We start from the raw sequence: 22,378 nt of genomic DNA, 5'->3' as shown, positions 1-22,378 counted from the left end.
CTGACCAGTTTCTCATCTGACTCGGTTCCAGTCTTCAGGCTGAAATAGCCATGCACTGAATTTCAGTCTCTTGTCAATCTCCTAGACGTGTTCTAGTCTGCCCATTGCCTTTCCCCATCTTCCACTCTAGGTTTTGCTGGCCTTTTTCCCAGTCTAAACCCTTCAGGTTGACTGAAGTCTATAGGAGACAATACTGAGAATCAGTATCAGTTCTTCACTGGAATTACCTGGTGCCCCAAAAATTTATCAGCAGGTTTAGGGGAAAGTCCTGCTCATTCCCAGTAGCATTGGGCTGGATCACAGCTGGCTGTCATCACGTCTTTGAAGAAATCAGTCATCAAATTCAAGCTTGATTCACAGGCTCTTAGGAAAATGATGGCTTCTTTAACTCGCCAAAATAGTGTGTAAGTGCTCAAGAAGCATCCACCTTAGCAAATGTTGTTGTCTCTGCTACTGCAGCCATTCTTTCATGGAAATGTGGAAGGTGCAGACAAATATGTTAGGACTGCAACTCTCAATCTTTATTGCATTCAGTGACATCTAGTATTTTTGCTTATTATTATATTCATCCAAGAGAGTGCAATGGTTTTCCTGTTCCGTTGTTTTTTCACTTGTTGATTGATTTGATTTCCCCATCCCCCAACAAAAGACGTTTATTTGCTTTGTTTATTGTTCAGATTGGTTTTAAATTGGTTGGTTTTACAGCTAATGAAATCGTAATTGAGTCCTTGGTGCTGTCATATATTAGTGTCTGAAAGACATGGTGACATTTGATACCACCCTACATATCATGTTATATATTTCACTGCTTGGGGGAGAGGGTGCAAGCTTATTTCTGCATATTGTGTGACCAATAATCCTTGTCTGCAGCATACCATCATTTAACTCTCCCCACTTCTTCTTCCTATATTAAGGACTTTTCTTATTTTTCTTATTTTTGTCCTATTTGATTACCTCTTATCTGCATAAACAGGGATCCGTTGCCCCTATAATAAACTTGCATATACCTCCATTAAAAAAAAACCAACAAAAAACCAAAACAACAACAAAAAACCAGCCAAAACCAACCTGCAACAAAAAAACCCAAGGAAGTTCTCTTTTCTACTATCTTTAGTTTTAGGTGTTTATTACAGACATTCAGTTCTCACTCTGAAATATTTTTACTGCTCATTCCTTGTGACAGTTGATGGTTTTGACTGCAGCTTGTTCATGCTATATTTTCTCACACAGTCCTCAGCTGTCTTAGAAAGAAAAAGATGGATTTAGGATTGCCTTTTTCCTAGCATTATTGCTACTTTATTTTAATTGATAGCATGGGTACAACAGTGACTCTTGAAGCTGATCTTTGTATGGCTCCTCCAGTTTGGTCTGCTGAGTAAGAAAAGTGCTTTTCATGACAGCGCTTCTGGTTTGAAGCTCTTATGGCAGAAATCCTGGGGAAGACACTTGTGCAGGCTGGGAGCCAGCCAGTCCTTTCATCTTCAGCAGAGATACTAAAGTCTAAAAAGATGCTTTTTTGTTTTTTCGTACATTGACTCTTTTAGATTTTCCTAAAGCTTCCATTTGACTTTGTTTATTCAATTCAGCCTTTATATTCACCATCAGTGAACCTGTTAATACGTGGCAAATGGGGAGATTAACAGGCTGGAACACCTACCAGGACATACCAGTCTGATTCGATGTGGCTGAAATAGCCTAAACTGCATTTGCACACAGCTGTGTGCCCGCTGCACATGTAGATAGATGTACCTAGTCTTACTGTAATTTAACTATTCAGGTGAGTAGCAGTGAAGCTATTCATAATGCATTCCTAGTTCTGGGCTAGGATACTCCCCTGTCAAGTGAAGCCTGCCCATATTACTGCATTCACACCAGCTGAATTTAATTAGCTCAGGTTGGTCTACAGGTGGTAAAGTCATGCATCTGGCTGCAAGGTGGGAAAGCAATAACAATGAAAGAAACCTTGTGTATCTTGGTTGGACTGCGTTATTTAGTCGCCAAAGAATTTGGTGTACTTCCAAAATCACGTTCATGTCATCATTTTGCTGCAGTCCGGTACTGGCCAGTCTGTCTCTTGCCTGGTAATCTGTTGCTTCGTGTCCTCAAATCAGATCTTCTGGAAGTGGCAGTGGACAGGAGGAAAATGCAGCAATGAAAGCTGCAAATATCAACCAGAAGATCCCTTGTTCCCTACCTCTATATGAGCCTAGATAGTATTTATGATTCTGCAGGCCAGTCTGGGGCAAGGTTCCTTGAAAAGCTTACTAATAACACAGATTCTTTTGCATATATGGAAATTGAAGAATTCTAGGTTAGTCTGTTTATATGCGAGTCATAGTTCTGAGTAGTTTTATTGGAAGAAGAGTAATAAAAATGAATGCATTACATGGAATTAGAATAAAGTTAACACGGTTGCCAGCTTTTAATGAATACTTTTGCACTCTGACAATGTCCGTTGAAATGGCTGAAGAGAAGCCATTGAATACCTTGAGTAGAGGCAGTGTGCATCAGTTGGCTTCTCTCAGTGCATTAGTTAACTTCTCTATCTATCCATATTGTTCTGCCTCTTCTATGGTGTGTGAGGGTGCGTACCTTTTTCTTGCAGTTCTGGAGGCAAAATAGCTGATCTCTCAGACTTCTAAGTCCTCTTTCCTTCCTCCTGATGCAGCTTTTTTCAATACTCTGCCACATGACCTTGAGCACAGACAGGAGCTGTCTTGGTGACTGGCCCAGCCTCTCCTGTTTTTGGTTCAGCTAAAGCTCCTAAAGCTCCTACTTAAGCACCACTTCAGGTCCTGAGACCTTTGTTCCCTCCTTTTGAAAATGGCAATATCTGCCTGACCTGCATGGTTTTGTGATTCAGATTTTGTGATTTGTTTGCTCAATTAATTTTAACTCAGATCAGTTTCCTTATCTGGTTTGTAACACAGGAAGGCGGGGAGGGATGGCATTTTTTCTTTCTTCTTTTGGTAGCATTGGTTTGCAGTGTTATAAAAATAGGGTCTGAGGCATGGGATCAGAACTTTTTATACTGGTTTTGTTGCTGAAGTCAACATATTGCATAACTAATGCTCTCATTTCAAACCATATGTTCCATATAAATCTGTAACTTGCTTAGCATACCTTGGAGTTTTGTAACATTCTACACGCCTTAAATCAGAGGTACTCTTAATGGGCTTAGATGCAATCGTAACTGAATTACTGTGGTGTGATAGTGGATTTAGGGGTTTATTTCCCTTAGTCCTGCCTGAGTATGTTAATGAAACAGAAAGCCGGTTTCAGATGAAAAGAAAAATGCATGTCTGATATTTTCTTTCAGATGTTCCTAAGCTCCAGCACATATCCTGAGATTCATGGTTATTTGCATGCAAAGGAGCCGGGAAAAAAATCATGGAAAAAATTCTACTTTCTTTTGAGAAGATCTGGCCTTTATTTTTCCACTAAAGGTACATCTAAGGTAAGGGAAGAAAAAAAAGAAGAGAGAGAGAGAGAACTATGAAGTTAGAGGAAATGTGTATGTATTTATCATTTGTTGTAATAATAACCAAAATGTGAATTTCAACTTATAGTGATAAAAAGGAAAAAAAAAAAATCTATTTATTATAGATAAAATCTAGAGAGGTACTGAGATATAAAATTGCGAAAGTGTTAGAAACAGTAGTTTCTTTTTGCCTGATAACTTTCCTTCATTCTGGTTAATGTTTTTCCAATCAGTTAACAGAGTGCCCTTTGAAAATGAATTTTCAAATAGTAGTAGTTAAAATTCTGAAGTGTAAGTAGTTGCTCTGAAAGCTGGACATAGTACTTCATTATCTAAAATAAACAAAAACCTATGTATAAAAGGATTTTACAGGAAGATTTTGAGAGTTCTCAAATTTTGTCACTGGACAATTTTTCATTTTACTAGTTCAGCTTTTTGATGGCAATACTTTAAACCTGGTTATGTTAAACAGGGTATACTGGATTTGAGACACCTTTTACATAAACCACTTAAAACAGTGTTTTTTCTTGTTCTGAATTTTCTGTGTTAACTGCCAGAGTATTCATTGAGCTGTTTTTGTATCCTTCAGCAAATTTCTTTTGTTTGCTTCCTTGACTTAATTAACCTTAGAGGATGGAGATAATAGTTAGAAATAGTACTGGACAGTAATAATTACAGTTTCTCAGATTATGAAAATAAAATATATTATTTTGTTGTTTGAAATGCATACTGCTCTCAAAACTTGACTCCTACTCTATTATTATTGTGGCTTTAATTTAGTGGATGTTTTCCCAGAAATGATATCACTTGTACTTTGGTTTTTCTCCCACTCTAGAAGAATGAACTCTTTGCCTAGTTCTTTGAGGTGTTTTTTCTCTGCATTGTAAGATTAATGTTGAGTTGTCTCTTTTCTACATTTCATGATGTCACAGTTAAAACTGCAGTATGTAAGACTGTATTTTGGAACAGGATAACTACTATATTCTTCGGAGTTTCTTACCTGGAGAGGCTGGCTAAAAATAGTCTAACTGTATTACATTGCTCTTCTTTTTAGGAGCCAAGGCATCTGCAGTTTTTCTGTGAATTCAGCAATAGTGATATGTACATGTCTTTGACAGGCAAAAAGATTTCTGGAGCACCAACAAACTATGGATTCTGCTTTAAGGTACAAGCTTATTATTCTGATACATATTAAAGCAAGCCACAGTTTTTAGGTAAGCTTAAGCTTCTTTAAGGTTTTTGGAAACAATATTCAGCTGTCTATTATAAAATAGGAGAATTAGTGGCTTTTATTTCAACAGGTATTATCTTCAAGATATGCATTAATGCTAAAAAAATGTGCTGTGGCCTTCTAGCCTAACAAATCAGGAGGAACCAGAGACCTGAAACAGCTCTGTGCAGATGATGAGCAAAGTTGGACCTGTTGGATGACAGCAATTAGGTTGCTTAAGGTAATTTTTCTGTGTGGAGTTAACTTCTTGCTTAAGTTCACTATGTGAAATTTTGATACTGTGCGGTAGAGAAGTAACGTAATTCTAGGTTGCAATAGCAATTCATGCAATAGCAGTATCAATTTTGTACTCTGAAAGCTTATTTTTCTTCATCCCAACAAACAGAGAGACCAAATTACTGGAATCATTGTAGGGGATGGGATGACGTCTTGAAGCCTCAGTCCTGGAAATACTTAAACTTAACATTAAGCATATGCTTACATGTAATCATGTTGAATTCAGTGAGATTGTTGAGTAATATTGAACAAAGCTACAAGAATAAACAAGAAGGGAACTTTGATATGTTTTTAAAATGTGTCTGTTTGTGATAAAATAGGAATAGGTCAGTTGGTGTATTAAATGTGTAGTATTTAATGCAGAGTGTACATTTATAAAGGCAGCAGCAACGACGACGATGATGTGCATTTCCTTATCCTAACAGCATTTGTCCCTGGTTTTTAATGGTAAAGAAAGCATGTGTTATCTTTTACATCTGGAAGAAAATTTACTTGGCTTAGGTTTATAATTTAAAATGCTAACCATGTTATTTTCTGGTTTTAGTATGGGATGCAGCTGTATCAGAATTACATGCAACCATATCAAGGTAGAAGTGGCTGCAGCCCTTTGAATATAACACCTATGGTATGTCCCACAGTAGCTCCATGAATAAATACATTGTTTCTGCCATCATGCTATTTTTAAGTAGCTTGTGTCTGTTATACTACTGATCTGATCCTGCAAATCTTTGCATGTGTGAATGCTTGCTGAAAACTTTAGGGCTGTCAGGGTTGACTAGAGAGCTAATGAATTAATTTACTTACTTAATACAAATCGGGTAGTTCAGACTAGTTAACGGGCTTTTTCCCTTTGTCAAATCTCCAGTATTTTAGGAGTTCATTGGCTTATTATCACTGTCAAAAAGAATAGAAAGAGGATTTTGAAAACAGAGCAGCAGAACTATAAATGCATTAAAAAAGAAGCAAAGTGTTTAAGGTTACACATGCTGTAAATGATGAATAAGAAAGCTATAAAAAATCCTTTTCAGTATACAGTAATACTTCCATTTTATTTTTTAAAATATAAAATATTAAGTATTTAAGATGAATTTCAGCTGTTGTAATACTGATTGGACTTCAGAGGAACACCATAATTTGGCAGAACTGGGTTTTGGAGGAACAACAGCCCATCCTGGATGCTGTGTCTATCTCCTCAGTCAGGTAGTTGGGATTGGATTAGGTTGTCCCTGTTTTTTAATATCTTATGTTATCCCAGTTCTTTACGAGTCATTTGATTTCAGACTCTTTCATGGTTGATTTATATCACACTTGTGTTTTTTGTTGGCTAAACTGGGTAAAAATTACTTGTTGCCGGGACTTGTGACAGTGATTTTTATGGTGATTTTTTGAGCTTTTATTATATGCATTTGCTATTATAGGTATTCACAAAAATAGTTTTCAGTGATATTGCTGATAAGCATGGCTTCAAAATTGTGCTTAATACACTGACCGTGTCTTTACTTTCTGTTATGTGAAGCTGTTACAATAGCCAGCTGCTGCTTTTATAACAGATCTGGGAGCCATTACTGATTCTCTCTCCTCTTACACTGTTGTGTGCGTTTCAGCTCATGTAGCTTCTAACACAGGCAGAATCTATAACCACTTTTAAGCATGGCACTGTTTTTCTACTTGTTTATAATTCATGAGTTAAACAGCAAATTGGATAAACTTGGGAATTAAGTGCACAAGCTAATGAACATACTTTGTAGGGGAACCACTTCCATGTTTCATATTCCTCAATAACTCACAGCCATGTCAGCTACAAGGAGTTCCCTCCACTCTCCTAGAGGCAAACATTTTCTCTTGTTTTTTTACTTTTGCGAAGTTCTTTACAGGTTACAGTTACTCAGGCAGACTTTAGACTACAGTGTCAAGAATTACAGTGAACTACAGAATTGCTGTCTTCCATTTCTAGTTATGTTCATGCTTGTAACCAAACAGAAACAAAACAGAGCTGCTTTGGTTTTGGACTGGGAAGCTTTGCTAACCCTACAGAAATCTGGGCCTCTTGTGTTCCAGATGTTACTTTAACTTACAGAATGCTAGAATGTTCTTTTAATTATTTGATATTCCAGTGCCTGCCAACATTTGAGCCATTACAATCTGTATTAAACTTGATTTTGTAAACCTTGGTTTCTGAGAAGTATTTTCGTGAGTTTTAAGACTGTTTTGTCAAACTTCAATGCTTTTTATTCTATTGTTACAAACTTGATCTTCACTGGGAGAAAAAACACAAGCATTTTTTTGTAACAGATCCTACAGTTGTTGGGTCTGTGATAAGAGTTAAAAGGGATGTATTAAAATAGAAGTTAAACTCCATAGAAATGACTGTTTTCAATGCTTAAATCCAGTAAACTTTGAGTGAAAGTTTATATAGCAAATATACATATTTATGACATATTTATAGCAAAATATTTCAAATCTTTGTTAATTTGATGGTTATGTATAAGAATTTTGTATTTTATCTTTTTTCTGTTACTTGGACAACTTAATAACAGTTTCCTGACTTGTTTTGACATGCAAAGGGCTAGTTATAGTTAAAAATATAAATAGAGTGTATGGTAAAGCGATGTATTTATCATCCATTGCAGTAATGCAAAAAGATAATCTGTCCTGTCAGACTGTAAAATTGAGCTTTGCAGCAGCATACTGGAATTACAAATGCTCCCTAGGGTAAAATGAGTTTGGCTCTGATGGGAAACAGTGCAGATACTTGAAACACCACTTACAGAACATAATGTTTTCTCAGAAGCTCACTTTTAAATGATGGATCTTTTGAAAAATGAACAAACTAAATTTATTTTTCTTTGTTGCAGAGAAGCATTTCAGAAAATTCTTTAGTGGCAATGGATTTCTCAGGACACAGAAGCAGAATTATAGAAAATCCAACAGAAGCCCTTTCAGTTGCAGTTGAAGAAGGATTAGCATGGCGGGTATAAGCACCTTTGCTTTATCAGAATAGTATTTTCTGGTTTTTTTTTTTTTAAACAAAAAAGCTTTGAAATCATGTTTTTACTTCTCTCTCATACAGAGGAGAGGGTGTCTACGACTCAACTCACATGGTAGTCCTATTGCTGTGTCTAACATGGGTATGTGTGAGTTAATTCATTGCCAGAGAAATGCAATAGCTGGTTCTTTCAATAAAGGCAAAATGTTTTTTAAATATCTTTATTTCTACAGCTATACACAGATCTCAGTCATGGTTTCATCATAAAATCTCTAGAGAAGAGGCTCAGAGACTTATTTTGCAGCATGGACTTGTAGATGGGTAAGTTAATTCTTTACATAACTCTTCTGAGACACATTTGTAGTCAACAATTGCTATTTTCATGTACTTTTTATTGGGGGAGGAGATGGAGGAAGGAAGATTTTGCACTTACCTAACAGAAATAAAACTTCTTTTATATAGAGCTATCTGGGGATCAGTTGGTTTCTATTTTATATCTTTTGGAAGCAATAAAGTGGTGATCTAACACTTTGATTCTGTCACTGACAGATTACTTATGTCTGCTCAGAGCCAGGCACTTGAGCTCTGTATTTGCACAATATTCTCTGGGAACTGTCAACTTTGGCACCAGTGTCTTTTGTATCTCTTATTAGTGATGAAAGAATGAAAGAAAGCCTGAAAACATTGACTAACCTTATTCTAAGATGAACTGTGCAGAGACAGCTGTTGGGAAAAAAGTATGCTTTTCCTCATGAAATGACTAAAAATTTTATTATCCCTTAATGGTAAACAATAAACATTAGGATAAGACTATTCACTTTTGTTTTTCTCTCATTTAAATATTAATTAAAAAAATGACAAAGCAAGTAGGTATTTTATGTTCAAATCCTCCTGTTTTTCATTTCTGTATTTTCATCCTTACTCCTGTATTAAATATAAACTTGGGCCTCCTTCTTTCAATGAGTAATTCCATAAAACTCTAAGTTTCTCTGAGTCTGTTTCCAGTTAGGTACTGTAATATCAGATTACTGGTTAAATTCCTTCAGTTTTAGATTAAGTATGTTGTAATAGTGTTTTCTACATCTGCAGAAGGGGCTCTAGGAAAAAAAAAGAGATCGGAAGGAAAGGGAGACAAAAATAGTCATACTCAGCAAGGATGGCTAATAGGACTTCTCCTTTTGTATTTTTTCTTCTATTTTTTGATTTCAGGGGTCCTGTTTTTAAGCCTAGCTAATCATCCTGAAACTGCTTCTGTACTCTGCATTCATTTTTGGTTTTGTTACATGAGAGGGACGGGACATGGGGGTGAATCCAACGTGTATTTCTGAGCAGTATGTCATTCTAGGGCTGATGAATCTTCCAGTGTATTTCAGTGGGTACACACGCATACTGTTAAATGAAACCCAGTAGTTTTGATGAGTAAATAGCAATGGTGTTTGAGATGAGAAAGTGAATACCTTGCTAACAGTAGTTTAGTACAGTGTTGTTTATGTTATATTCTTGGATCAATTCATAGATACATATTGTGGTCTTGGTGAGGATGATACTTTTGCGTGGACTGTCTAGAACTGATTAGAACATGGTAGTATGAGCACTCATATGCTGTCAGATACCTACTCACGAGTTCCAATGAAGTCATGAATACATTACAGCATGTGACAAATGCTGTGCTTTTTGACAGACTGAAAGAATGAATTATCACCAGAAACAGAGAAGTTTTTCATGGGAATAATAAGATTTTGGGTTCGGGGCAGGGGGAGAGGCAGAGAAAATAATCCATGTTGAGCCTTTTGAGGTGATCCCAAGCAGGGACATCTCCTGCCTATATGACAGAGGTGGTAGGATTTCTATAATACCATATGTACCAACAAATACGCTGTTCATGATGGCTTATAGAAGATAAAGGGACTATTATATAAAGGATCTATTGTAGTCTCAGTATTTGAATAACCCAATAGCAGATTTAGGAACAGCAACAATCTTAAGGTGTGCAATGAAGGAATAAAGTTTTTGGACCTACTGTTCTGGTGTAAAACCAACTTTCTTAAAGAAGTTTATGTAGCAATATTGTAGATTTCATACTTCACTCCCTAAAGGACATTTGAAGACTTTTCAGTGATAAATGGTTGACAGGATTGCAAACTGATGGGCATCTGATTGATGAATGGGATAATAGCATTACCAAAAGGCCCATGACAAAATGCAACTGGTCATTCAGAAAATTCCTTATAAGTTTATGAAGGAGCAGTTTTTGGAGTCATCCAGCGTGTCTAAAAAGCTCCCTTCCAATCAGCATTTCCAAGAATCTGTGAACTACAACCTTTTCTTCATAGCAAAGTGATCTTTTTAAAGGTTCTTCGACAACTAAAGTAGGTCTGTTGTGATAAAGTTAGAAAAGAGTAAAGAACTTTTTATGTGAAGGAGGACAAATGTTGCTTTATCTTTGCTGTTAAAACAAGGAAAAAAGTAAGAAAATGGACTTTAACAGAACTGATGAATGGGAACATAAATCCTAATCAACCTGTATTTTCTTTCCTACCCAATGTGATTACTTTGTGTATTGTTTAATGTGGATCTCAGTATTTGGGTGTAGAGACCCCATTTTGGATATCTGCAAAGTGGCACATTCTTATAGTGTAATTTTTCTGAATAAAATAAAATGCCAGTCCTTAATGACAAACATATAAAAGATTTAAGTTTATGCAAAGGATCTATCTAACTGTGCTCTGAAAAATTTCATTCATGTCCTGGAGAGGGTGAAAGGCCACTAGGTGGTGAGAGAGAGCTTGTTAGGAGAGCGCGAGTCTATTGAGAACTCATTTGTCCTTATACTTGCCATGTGTTCTTACAAGCCGTATGCTGAGTTGGCAATTATCCCTCTTTAATAACTGAATTAGTATCAGAGCTCAGAATTAGACTGGATGTGGATTTTGATAAAAATGTTAATGATTATGGACTCCAAAATTCTTAATTCCAGGTATTTTCTTACTTTGTAAAAAATAGAACTCTTAAAAACTTTGAGGATGAAATTAGTAGTTTGGATCCATGCTGTTAATCAGTGAAAATCCGCTGTAAGCCTTTGTCTGCTTTCTTCTCCTGAAATCCTTTCTTTTCATGTAATAGTTGTGCTCTAATTCCTGGTATGTGTTTGGGCAAAAGTAGGTCGCCACTAGTGCTCACTTGGTTGATACCTGCAAGTCCATTTTGCCTGTTTCTTTCGTGTCCTGAAAGAGGAGCATGCTTGCCAATGGCTGTCCCTCCATTTCCCTTCTTTGGTACGTTAGTTAGCTGTATCTGTTCCAGACCTGCGCAGCACAAACAGTTCAGACTCCACTACAAAGCTGTGAATCAGGTACTTCCCTCTGTCCTCCACACTGTTCTCTGCCGATATCCCAAACCCCCTCCCAATTCAGTGAAAGCTGTCTCTTACTGGTAATCATCCTTTGCCTGTACCAGATTATCCTACCAGGATCATGGCAAAATTATGTCTGTCCATCACCTGGCTGGAGTAATTTATCAGTGAATTAGTTGTGGTGACACTGTTGGCCATTGAGAGTGTTGTGATTTGAATAATGATGCCATAAAGTGAGCAGCTCTGTCTCAGTGGGAATTTTGCCGATGTGCAGAAGTGAGTGTGCATTTGTGAATATTGGCCAGATGTGAAAATCATTCTGGTACGTCTTGCACTACCTTTTCTGTAAACTTCCTGTTGAACTACCTGTGTGGTGTTTAGCTGCCTGCCGGGTTAAACCACAACACCCTATAACGCTTGTGATTTAGGTAACTGTCAGAGTCCAAAGAAAAATTTTGTTCAAAGCACAAACTTTGAGGGTGCTTTTCTGTCTGAAGAGATGCATTGTAATTCTATGCAGTGTAAAAACAGTGTCATTCATTCTGAGAATGCGTATTTTTCACATAATAGACAAGGTGAAGAAGAATGTAAGAAAAAGTATTTCCAGTGACACATTTGCCAAGAAATACTGATTAAAAGCATAACTTAAGTAATTAATATTATTTTTGCTTTTCACTAATACTTCTGTAGTGAATTTACAACAGTTCTAACTGGATGTTTACAAAAGGCTTTCCACAGTGATCTTACTGTGAAAATTTTCAATCTCTTTTAGGGTATTCCTGGTACGTGATAGCCAAAGTAACCCCAAAACATTTGTATTGTCATTGAGTCATGGATTAAAAATAAAGCATTTTCAAATTGTACCAGTAAGTAAATTTTTCAGTTTATATATACAATTGTAAAACAAAACAATTGAGTAATTGTGATAGAATATTGCTGGATTTTTTTTCTTTTGCTGTTATGTGGAAGATGTAAACATAATACCTGTATCACTAAAAATAATTAGTATTCTTGAGTAAAGTTGAACATTTTTGAGCTTTGCTGTTTGATTTGTTATAAAGCTTGACTAGTATTATGAAATCCTAAAAAGTGTCTTAAAAAATAGACAGATCTATTTGAACTGGAATAGAAGCAATCCTGATGGCATGAAAATCATGTATTAATAAAGGTCATACTGCTTTTTCATTTTTTGATATGTGCACAATTTCTTTTTAGTCATCTGTTTAGGTGGACTGCCTATGACACGTGTGTGTGTGTTTATATCTCACTGACTCATCTGTTCAGTATAGTTTCTCTCAATATTTGGAGTCAAACATTTTTTGCTGACCTCTCTTCTTGATTCATGTTATTGTGGCATATTCACGTCCGGGTCTTTTTCAGGGGGACAATTTTAGCAAAAAATTGATATCCTTATTTAGTCCAGCTACTTACAGGTAAGCTGCAATTTCCTAAATTGAAATCATATTTCCATCAGTTTTCACTGAAGATATCATCCAGTTCTGCTGCCAGAATGGCCAGCTTTCCCCATCCCTTCCACTCCCTCCAGAGGTAGTTAATAGGCTGCTTCTGTTGAGATGAGAAACACTTCAGCATTATGTGTTTTAGCCACAGATGCTTGACATAACTGAACAGACCTATAGCTTTTTCTTCTCTCTTCACAGGAACCTTTCTTCCAGACCACATAATACTCTAGCCTCCATGTTTCTTCCTACTGAAGTTTCTAGGAGATTCTGCTGTTTCTCAGTAGAAATGAGTGTAGTGGCATTTTTTTTGTTTCTGATCTGGTGATCCTCTATGATCGTTCACCAAATTTCTGTATGCCTTACCTAGGGCTTGTAGCTGATATCCTCCCTTAAACAAGTTCCTGTAGAATAAAACAGAAGCATTATTTGGGAGGAGGAAAGGAGTGAATGAATGTTTCTTAAAAGAATTGCCCAGGATTTTGTTGTGTTAGGTACAAGCAGTGGAGGCGTCCCTCATCCAAAAGTGATAGCTATACCCTGGATCCCTGGATGCATGTGAGCATCAGCATATGCTCTGTGATCAAAATCTCAGGTGTAAGATCTCTGTGCTTCTATTGACTGTGGTCGCTTCCAGTATTTACTTTGGGATAACTGTTGTGTGGTTTAGAAAACCTTCTGAACTCCATAAAATTACTGTATGATTCTATTTCATTGGGATGTCATCTAATTCTTTTTCCCTATCAGCAAACAGACCCTCTCTCCTCTAAGAGCAGATGTAGCAGGAGGCTGCAGTTATCTTCAGTTATCTTTCCTCTGAGCTGTATGATTCTCCTCTTCCCAAAAAATTATCCAATCAATTCTAATATTCTTCTGCAGATGTAAGCAGTGCATTTGAGGAATTAATCATATGCACGCATGCTAAAACCTTGATCTCCTGTTGTAGGATATTTGGAGGAACCAGGAATTCTTTAATTTGACATAGATTGTCTACAGACTTGGGTCAATTTTTCCATGCCCATGGTCTAGAAGACCTATACCACTTCAGTGCAAAACGTGGCTTACTTGAAGGAAAATTTTTTTGATTGTTTTTGAAGTAAAGCAATTTATCCTAAGCAATTTATCCTATGGTAGTTACCAGAAAAAATAAATCTGTAATGAGAACAACTTAATCCATAGAGAGAACATGGAAACTGTTAGTTCCCCAAACATAGGCATATTTCAATTCCTTTCTGTCATTTAATTTGCATTCAGTACCCCTCATGCCGTTCTCAATACCCTGACTTACCGCATACTCTGTTTTTGCTAGAACAATACTCTTTAAAAGGGGGGGAAAGATTTTGCTTCCAGTTGCTGCTGATCTTCTAAATAAAGTTTCATTATCTAAGAAACAAGGCATTTTGTGTTACTGCAGTAAGTTGGTAGCTTATAGTTGGAGGTCAAGGTTACTTTTTTGAACTTCGAATCCTACTGTTCTTCTAAACTCTTGTCTTTTTCCAGTCATTGGGAAGAGAAGATAAACTTTCCTACTAAATGTAAATAAATAAATTGCATTTAGAAGGTCTTTTTACAAGTTAAAAATCATTCAGTCTCTAAATTAATTATTTTTCTCTTATATTTTAGGTTGCTTCAGGTTATACTGCATTTAAAAATAATTTCAGATAAGGCATGCAGCCTGCCAATTCAAGCTTCCCCCACATTAATAGGTGCATCATGTTAACATTGGTAACATGTGCAACAAGTATTGCAGGTGGGTGGCAGGGAATTGGAAAAAGTTGAAAAGAAAACCTTTGGGATAAATTTGGGATCCCATACTGTGAAAACTGGAGAACTTAATAGCTTAAATGTATTTTTCAGCCTTACTACTCTGAGCTGATAAAAGTTAACTTCAGTGTAATCTATCTTGAAATTAGCTGGTCTGTAGTCCACGCGAAAGAATTGATATTTCTGGGACTGTCTTTTTCCAATAAATGCTCTCTTTTAACAGCCTTCTGCATCATCTTGAGAAGATGTTAGGTTCCTGGGCAACATAACTTTGATATGAGTTTTTACTTTGCAAAATATTGATTGCTTTAGAGTTAGCAATATGTCTGGTATTCACTTCAAGGTTTGGGATTAACCTGGAGGGGGAAAAGTAAGCTAAAAATGAAATCCTGGTCAACAGACATCTGAATTGTCAACTCTTCCTTGTCTTCAGTGTGTGGGCAGGAAAATTGCATGCATAAGGAAAGTCCGATGGATGATAATCCATTTTCAGGTTCTTGGCTGGAGCACAGGAATTTACACATGCACACATTCGTAATTCCTTAACTAGCTGTGTTTGACCTGGATTGACCAAAGTCTGAGAATAAAGAAATTACAAACTACTTCCAGACATGGTAGAAAGGGGTAGAATAACCAGGAGTCATAAGCAGTTCAACAGCTGCTTCACATGAGAAATCTTAATTACAGGTAAGAGAGCTAATTATATCTTCTCCCTTCCCCTGTACTGAAGTAGGATAGTTGCATATTTCCCTAGCACACCATCTGCTACTCTATGCTAGCCCTACTTCAGGATCTTCTGTTCACTACTCTCTAAATCTTGTAAAGTATCTTTTTTCCCTTTTCTTTTTTAAAATAGTTTAAATAGGTTTTTTTACCCTCTATTTACATTAATACTAATTAGTCACTATTGCACTGAAGCTTCTTGAAATTAGACATATCAGCAGTAGAGGAAATAAATCAAGAAAGTATATAGTCACCAATGCAATACAAATTGTGCAAGAGCTAATGTTCAGTAACCTACAATAGGGAAATGCTGATTGTAAATTTTTAAGCATCTAAAAGTCAAAAGTAATCTTTCAAGGTATGTTTTGCAGTTTCTTCTTTCTCTCCTGTATCTATGCTAATACATGCTTTTGGAGCTACAGCAGTTCTTTCTCCTACAACAAAGAACATATTACTACATCAAGCGTGTTACTTTTGTGATGGGCAGTTTCTTGTATAGCAAATACCATCCAGTGCACCAATGCACTAGTGTGTAGGCTCATTGCATCTTACAAAGTAAGTTATACAAAATATAGCAGTTGCACAGAATATGAATGGAGCAAAGGTTGAAATCTATGAGTAAGTTGAAACTTGGTTGTTTCTTGTCACTCTGTAATAACTCAGTGTTCGTATTAACTTCAGCTATCATTCCAAAGCAAAGGCATAAAGTCATATTGTTAATGCAGAAAAATATTCCTATACTTATTTAACTGTTCTTTCCTTTTAGGCATGTACCTATCTTAAAGGGGAAGTTAAAGAATGCATTGTTTTTCTGTTGTTGATTTTTCATCTTGCTGTGAATGATCACTTTATTTTTCCTTCTCTCAGTAGTCATAAGATTATGAATATCTTGGTCTACAAGAAGACTTCTCAAACGAGTATTTCAATTGGGAAGAAATACCGTAGCGAAAGAGGATTTTATTCTATCTTGTTTTTCCATTTTTACAGTTGGAAGATGATGGGAAGCTATTTTATACCCTTGATGATGGTCATACCAGATTTACTGATCTCATCCAGCTAGTGGAATTCTACCAACTTAATAAAGGAGTACTGCCTTGCAAGTTAAAACACTATTGCGCACGAATTGCTCTTTAACCAAAGCATCTGTTGTTTCATCAGAGGGAAAGGAAGATACTAGAATTCTTTTCCCCTAAAGGCCATTTGTAGAGTAAGAAGGGAAAAAGCATTACATTGTAAAAATTCTATGTTTTAGCTGCAAAAAAAAATTATATTCTATATAGATAAGAGCTTTGCATTGTGATTGTCACAGCAAAATTAACTTTATGGTTTTAAAAAAACATTCTTTCCTATGTAATTCTTTAGTGTTGTCTTGGACTTCGGCTTTTTTTTTCAACTGAAGACAATTTTTAAAAAACTAATATTATGTAACTTCTACAAAAATATAACTGAAGGAAAGATCTTTATTCTTAGGTTTAAAATGAACTTTTTGTCTCCGCAAATGTTGCTCGTAATTTCTATTCATCACATAGAATAATAACATTTACTGTGGTGAGGATAAGAAGCTGAACTCCACATTTTATTTGTAAATAAAATGAATAAATATTTTGCACTATATTTTTGAATGCTACTTTGAGTATTACATACAAAAAGTGAAAAATCATTAAAACTACTTATAACTGATCAGTTGTATTGAGTTGTGCCATTACTACTGTAATATTTTAAAGAATTTTTTTCTCTGATCTAATGACTAAATCTACATCTTTATACAGAGCTGGAGTGTCACTTACTTGGCTGTGATATGCATAAACATGCATAAAATATCATGTAGTGCATAATGTGGTTTAGTATGTACCTACAGTCTCTAACACAGAGAGAGGCAGAGAGAGACCTGTTAAGTACTGTGGATTGTTGCAGAGTTCAGGAGGGAATCCACTTCAATTGCCCTTAAAAAAAACCGTAAAGGTAAGGTTATAATATGTACAACTTTACAATATTTACAAATACTTACAATACTTACAGATAAAGGTAAATCCAGTGAACTTTACTCTTTGCTGAAAACTTGGTGAGAGTGTATTCGCAGTCGGTTCCTAGCTTATTTTATTATTTATCACAGAATAAAAATTTCAATATAGCTACCAGTCAACTAGTCTTTAGAGATCACCAAACATCTAACATTCCAACTAAAAAGAACTGTTACAGTAGACCAAGTCAAATTTTGGACCATAGCATTAGAAATACTTTTGGTATCTGTGTTTTGAAAGAGAGATGATACTGCTGCATCCTTAAACAAAGACTCGAGTGGAATGGGGCTTGGATTGAAAGAGGCGTCCCTGTCCTGGTGCTTTGCTGTCCAGTAGGTTTGATCTTGCTACGAGGGTTCAGGACCTGGCCCTTTACTCGGGGTAAAGGCTGGAGTGCAAGGGAGTGCTTGGAGATGGGCCATCACACTGAATCCAGCCCCTCCTTCCTGTGCTTGCTTTGATTTTCTGACTGTCAGACATACCAGCTGTTCTGCTGTAGGAGTTGGTGGGGAGAGAAGGTGAAGGAGGCCTGGACAAGGGACGGAGTAAGATGGGACCCGGGGCACAGCAGCACCAGTGTGCGTAAGCCAACAAGGTCATGTAGATGGAAGCACTAGAATAGTATGGTAACTATAGCCTATGGTTTTGTTATTGTGTGTCTGTGGAAGGCAATCATAATAACATAACATTGTGATACTTAATTTACTGACTTGATCCACACATCACTGACCTTTTCCTCTGGTATGCAAATACAGTTTTTAAAGCTCATTAAAAAAGCAACTCGTCATAACGTGTACCAAAGATGCAACATATGTGGTGCCTAAGCTCATTACATTAGGAATGCCTCGTAAAACTCTTCACAGTCTGATAAATTTAACTCTTAAACCTCGAATATCATTTCAAATTGTAATTACAAAAATATAGTTTTAATTAAATAAAAATAAAAATATAGTTTTAATTAAAACTTCTTCTGATTTAGTTTAATAGTGTGATTACTTCTCAGGCCTAGTAATATTTCAGAGATTGGTATAGAATAAGGAGAAACATTCTCCTCTGCATCCCTGTTTTTTTTAATCATCTTCTGACAAACGAAATGAGTTGTCTACTGTAGTCCATTTCTACTTGGATATGTGAAATCTTTGCCATAATTTTTATTTGTATTTATGTATTTGCTAGCATGCTTGGTAGAGAAGCTAACTGCTCGGTGAGTGAGTAGCTGTCACCTTTGGGCCTATCAGAAAAGAAAAGAGAATGGGGGGATTATGTCATGTGGTGGAGAGACATCAACCATCAAGAATCTTTGCCTGCTTTTTCAGTTTTTTTCCACAAGTGAAATTAAAAAAAAAAAACCCAACATCAAAAAACTCCAAGGAAAACGAAATATTGCTTAATGAGCATGGGTTTTGGACATTTGAAAGTTTCTAACTGGCAAGTATTCAAAGCATTCTTACTCTGTAAAGTGTTGCCTCCTGCATTTTGACAGCTCTCTTAAATCTCGCTGAAATCTTAAATCTCACTGAAATCTTAAATCTCACTGAAATCTTGCTGAGAATACAAAATCTTTTTTTACAAATGTGCGTACCTTTCCTGAACTGTATGGTTGCTCGTGACTATGCCGTAAAAACCAAACCAGTAAAATTAATAAAATCTAGTTTGGTGTTTAAATGACTTAACAGGCTACCTCCTTGTTTAAATATTGCTGAAGGAAGAAGCATGAAGGAGGTAGTCTTAATGTGTAAAAAAAAACAAAAAACAAACAAAAAAAACAAAAACAAAAACCCAAAACCAATCGGAAAAAAACCCAAAACAAAACTATTTGATATGTCAGATGACTTTAAAACATGCTAAATGGTACAGGTGGTTGATACATGACTTGCAAGATCCTTGCTAGCAACCAGTATTTTCTTGACAAAAAATGGCAAGATTTATACCACCCAGGACATGTCTGACCATAAAGTTCTTCGAGGGTGTAGGCAATGCTGTTTAAACAGAATTTCAGTGTGTTAACTGTGGCTTCTAATTAGGAATACTACACTTCTTTGGTGCCCACCTTCACAAAGAAAATTGGCTAATCAGGAGTTGTTAACAGCTCAGGGAGAAATCAGTACTATTTTGGGCAAACCAGTCTATCTGTCTCCAACGGTTTGCTTCTCTACAAAACGTGGACAATTTTATATCTACCTCGTAGAGGATTTAAGGACTGATATTTTTCAAAAATTATAATTGAAATTGGTATTGTTTGCAGAGGGCTTTTTTTAATACATAAGGAAGTGATATGTTTTTACCTTTACTTCGAGGAGGTCAGAATCTACAGTCTTAAGCTTCTTGATGGAAATTCGGTGTCAACGCACCTAGGTTTGAAGCATGATATTTGAAAAACACCAGACTTTCTTCAGATTTAAAATTTTATACTTCTGTGAGTGTATCTGTGTAGTGCAGCGCAGTGCAGCGCCAGGAGGAGAGAACTAAGCTTGCCATGCAGAGGTACCAGAAGCAGTATAACTGTACATCTTTCTATCTGGGGTAATTAGCCCTGCAGGGGTATGCTCTGCAAGCTGTGAGCTAGTTCAGAGATTGCTCTAAAGCTCAGCATTGTATTTGTTGGCATGCCCTTTGTGCCTTAGTTTCCAGTCTTAAAATCTTTTTCGCTCAAAGGAGATTAAAAGTTAATTCACTGGTGTTTCATAATGCATATACATACACTGCCAGAATTAAGGTTGCATGGACAGCATTAAATGACACTTTTTAACTTCTGAGTGTTTTTACTTAACAATCTTTATTAAGTCACTTAATGAATTTTTTGACATGTAGCAAGTCTTCAGTTCATCAGACTAAATGTTTTGAAAGAGAGCTTCAACCCATTAAATAGAAGCGGATTACGTATGTAACTAACTACAAGTGGGATCTTTCAAGGATAATTGAATTTCTGTCAAATGTTGTCTGTTACATTCTGGTTTAAGAATTGTAGCATTTTGTGCTTCCCTGGGGGTAGAATTATTCTGTAGTGTAAGTGGGTTTGGATGTCTAATTTTAAGACGTAAATCAGCTTATTTCAAGAGAATAGCCTTTTTTTGTTGTTACATTGTTTAAAGCTAGTCATCTTCATCTAAATAGAAGCCACTCAGCCACCAATTAATTTAACTGTTTAAACCCTTGCAAATCAGTCTAGCATTTGTCAGTAAGAAATCTTACACATAATTTTTGTTACCTTTATTACTTTACTTTAGAAAAATACAAAGCAACTTACAGCTTACATCAGTGTTTCTGTTTGGTTAGTAAAATAATTATTTTTATTACTGTTCTGATATTTCAAACTACTGTTCCTTAGCACTGTAATGCATTCCGTTTCTAATTTCAACTTTGTAGCTGAAGCTTTTCACTGAAATCATCGAAGATGGGACATACCCCATTACTTGAATATACTTGCAGGCTTTCAGAGGTTAAACACTTATGGTCTATGCATAATCAATGTGTATGGTAGTGCAATTAATGTTAACTTTAATGAAATGCATGAATATTTAAAACTTAATGAATCTGGCTTTACAGCGCGCTTTACAGCCTGGTTCACATATGTGAACAGTATTGACTGTTGGCCTCTGGATGTCAGCAGTGTATCACGAAATTCCTGTAATCAGCCGCTGTTTTCCTGCTTCCTCCCAGAAATATCTGTGACTTGTGGTCTCTGCACACCTCCAGAACACCCAGTGCTTTTTTCTCTTATAAATTATTCACTTACTCTGTACCAATTAGTTCTACCAGTTGCTAGGTTTGTTATCAAGTTAAGCTTCAAGACAAGAACCTGAACTCAATGAGTGATTAAAAATTTATTAGCAGAGATGATTAAATATGCAGATAGTCTGTGAAGCTTGTTCTTGAAACCATTATATTACCTTTTTAATACTAATGATTTGTATAATTAATTTTAAAAAAGCCTGAAAGTCTTTTAAAAAAAATCAGAGTAGGACATAAAAGAGAAGAGATTAAATGCAGAGGAGGCAGGGAACCTGGGTATTAAAACAGCTCACTCACATGTATAGGCAATAAAGTGATTTCCTTACAGGAATAGTTTGTGTTTTTTTCCCCTCTGCTAAGTTGATTATTTTATTAATCTTTTAAGCAATTTAGGAAAACTCTATCCACTAGAGTCGTATTTTCAAAACAGAACTTTATGTGATTAACGCTGATAACACAGACAATCCCCTAAACTTTACAGCTAAAACCAAAACTATATCAAGATGCAGTTTCAACAACATTTATGCATGTGCAGGATTTTAGGGGTGCAAGTAACCCCAGGGTTTCCATGGGAACCACTCAGGTACGCTAATGCCACCAGGGAACTGCCGGGCAGCGTGGCAGATGCCAGGCAAAGTTTCCAAAAGAGGGGCTGTCTCCACACCAGTTTTTCGAGGTGGTGTGCGTGCGTGTGAGGTGGGTGGCGAGAAGAGCCCGTGTCCTCACAGCTGTGGCCAAGGCAGCAGCTGGGCAGATTTGGGGGTGGGGGCAGGTGGGACCCTCCAGAGGCCGGGGTAAGTGGGAGCAGCCCAGTGCTGTGGAACCTGCAGGGCTGGCTCTGGAGTAGACAGGCCTGTCCTCCCCTCCCATGGGGGAAAGAAAATAAACTACTTCATTGCCCCTTAAGGGAGTAGGTGGAGCAGAGAGGCGGCCCCGGTGCATGGGTTTTTGCTTTCCATCTCCCCGAGAGAAGCGATCCCTCATGGCAGCGTAGGAGCGGCCTGGAGAGCAAAGGCAGCGGGCACCAGCTGTGGCACGGAGGAGCCCACACGGCTGGAGCTAGCCAGTGCTGGTGGCATGGCGCAGCTTTCGGCATCTGCTTGCATGTGGGGCACACGTGATGTGTTAGGTGTTTTGTAACACCTCTGTGAGAGGGTAGAGGAGGTGACAAGACCTGGCTATGCGCTGGAAGCTGGAACAGGCTGGGGGTGTGGGAGAGGTTTAGGGGTGAGCTGCATGCTACCGTCCCTCCGCGTCGCGGCCCAGCAGGGCGGGTAGGGTAGGCGGTAGGCAGCACCCCTCAGGAGCCGTGCTGTGCGGCGGCAGCAGCGGGAGGCCGCTTTCCCTCTCTC

The 22,378-nt window shown here is 37.0% G+C and overlaps 1 protein-coding gene across 1 annotated transcript in view; it reads left to right on the top strand.

Annotated features, from left to right (window-relative positions):
- Nucleotides 1-16,407, top strand: part of GRB14 (growth factor receptor-bound protein 14) — a 28,858-nt gene extending 12,451 nt beyond the window's left edge. Inside the window, exons 5-13 of the mRNA XM_009575044.1 lie at nt 3,320-3,457; nt 4,536-4,646; nt 4,837-4,932; nt 5,533-5,613; nt 7,844-7,960; nt 8,059-8,116; nt 8,208-8,295; nt 12,099-12,192; nt 16,261-16,407. Coding sequence (XP_009573339.1) covers nt 3,320-3,457; nt 4,536-4,646; nt 4,837-4,932; nt 5,533-5,613; nt 7,844-7,960; nt 8,059-8,116; nt 8,208-8,295; nt 12,099-12,192; nt 16,261-16,407 — 930 coding nt within the window. The remainder of the gene's footprint in view (nt 1-3,319; nt 3,458-4,535; nt 4,647-4,836; nt 4,933-5,532; nt 5,614-7,843; nt 7,961-8,058; nt 8,117-8,207; nt 8,296-12,098; nt 12,193-16,260) is intronic.
- The last annotated feature ends 5,971 nt before the right edge of the window (nt 16,408-22,378 follow it).

The sequence above is a fragment of the Fulmarus glacialis genome, unplaced genomic scaffold (assembly GCF_000690835.1).
Source record: "Fulmarus glacialis isolate BGI_N327 unplaced genomic scaffold, ASM69083v1 scaffold1073, whole genome shotgun sequence".
NCBI lineage: Eukaryota > Metazoa > Chordata > Aves > Procellariiformes > Procellariidae > Fulmarus > Fulmarus glacialis.
The sequence above is the reverse complement of the archived record's forward strand: the minus strand, read 5'-3'. Positions and strand labels throughout refer to the sequence as shown.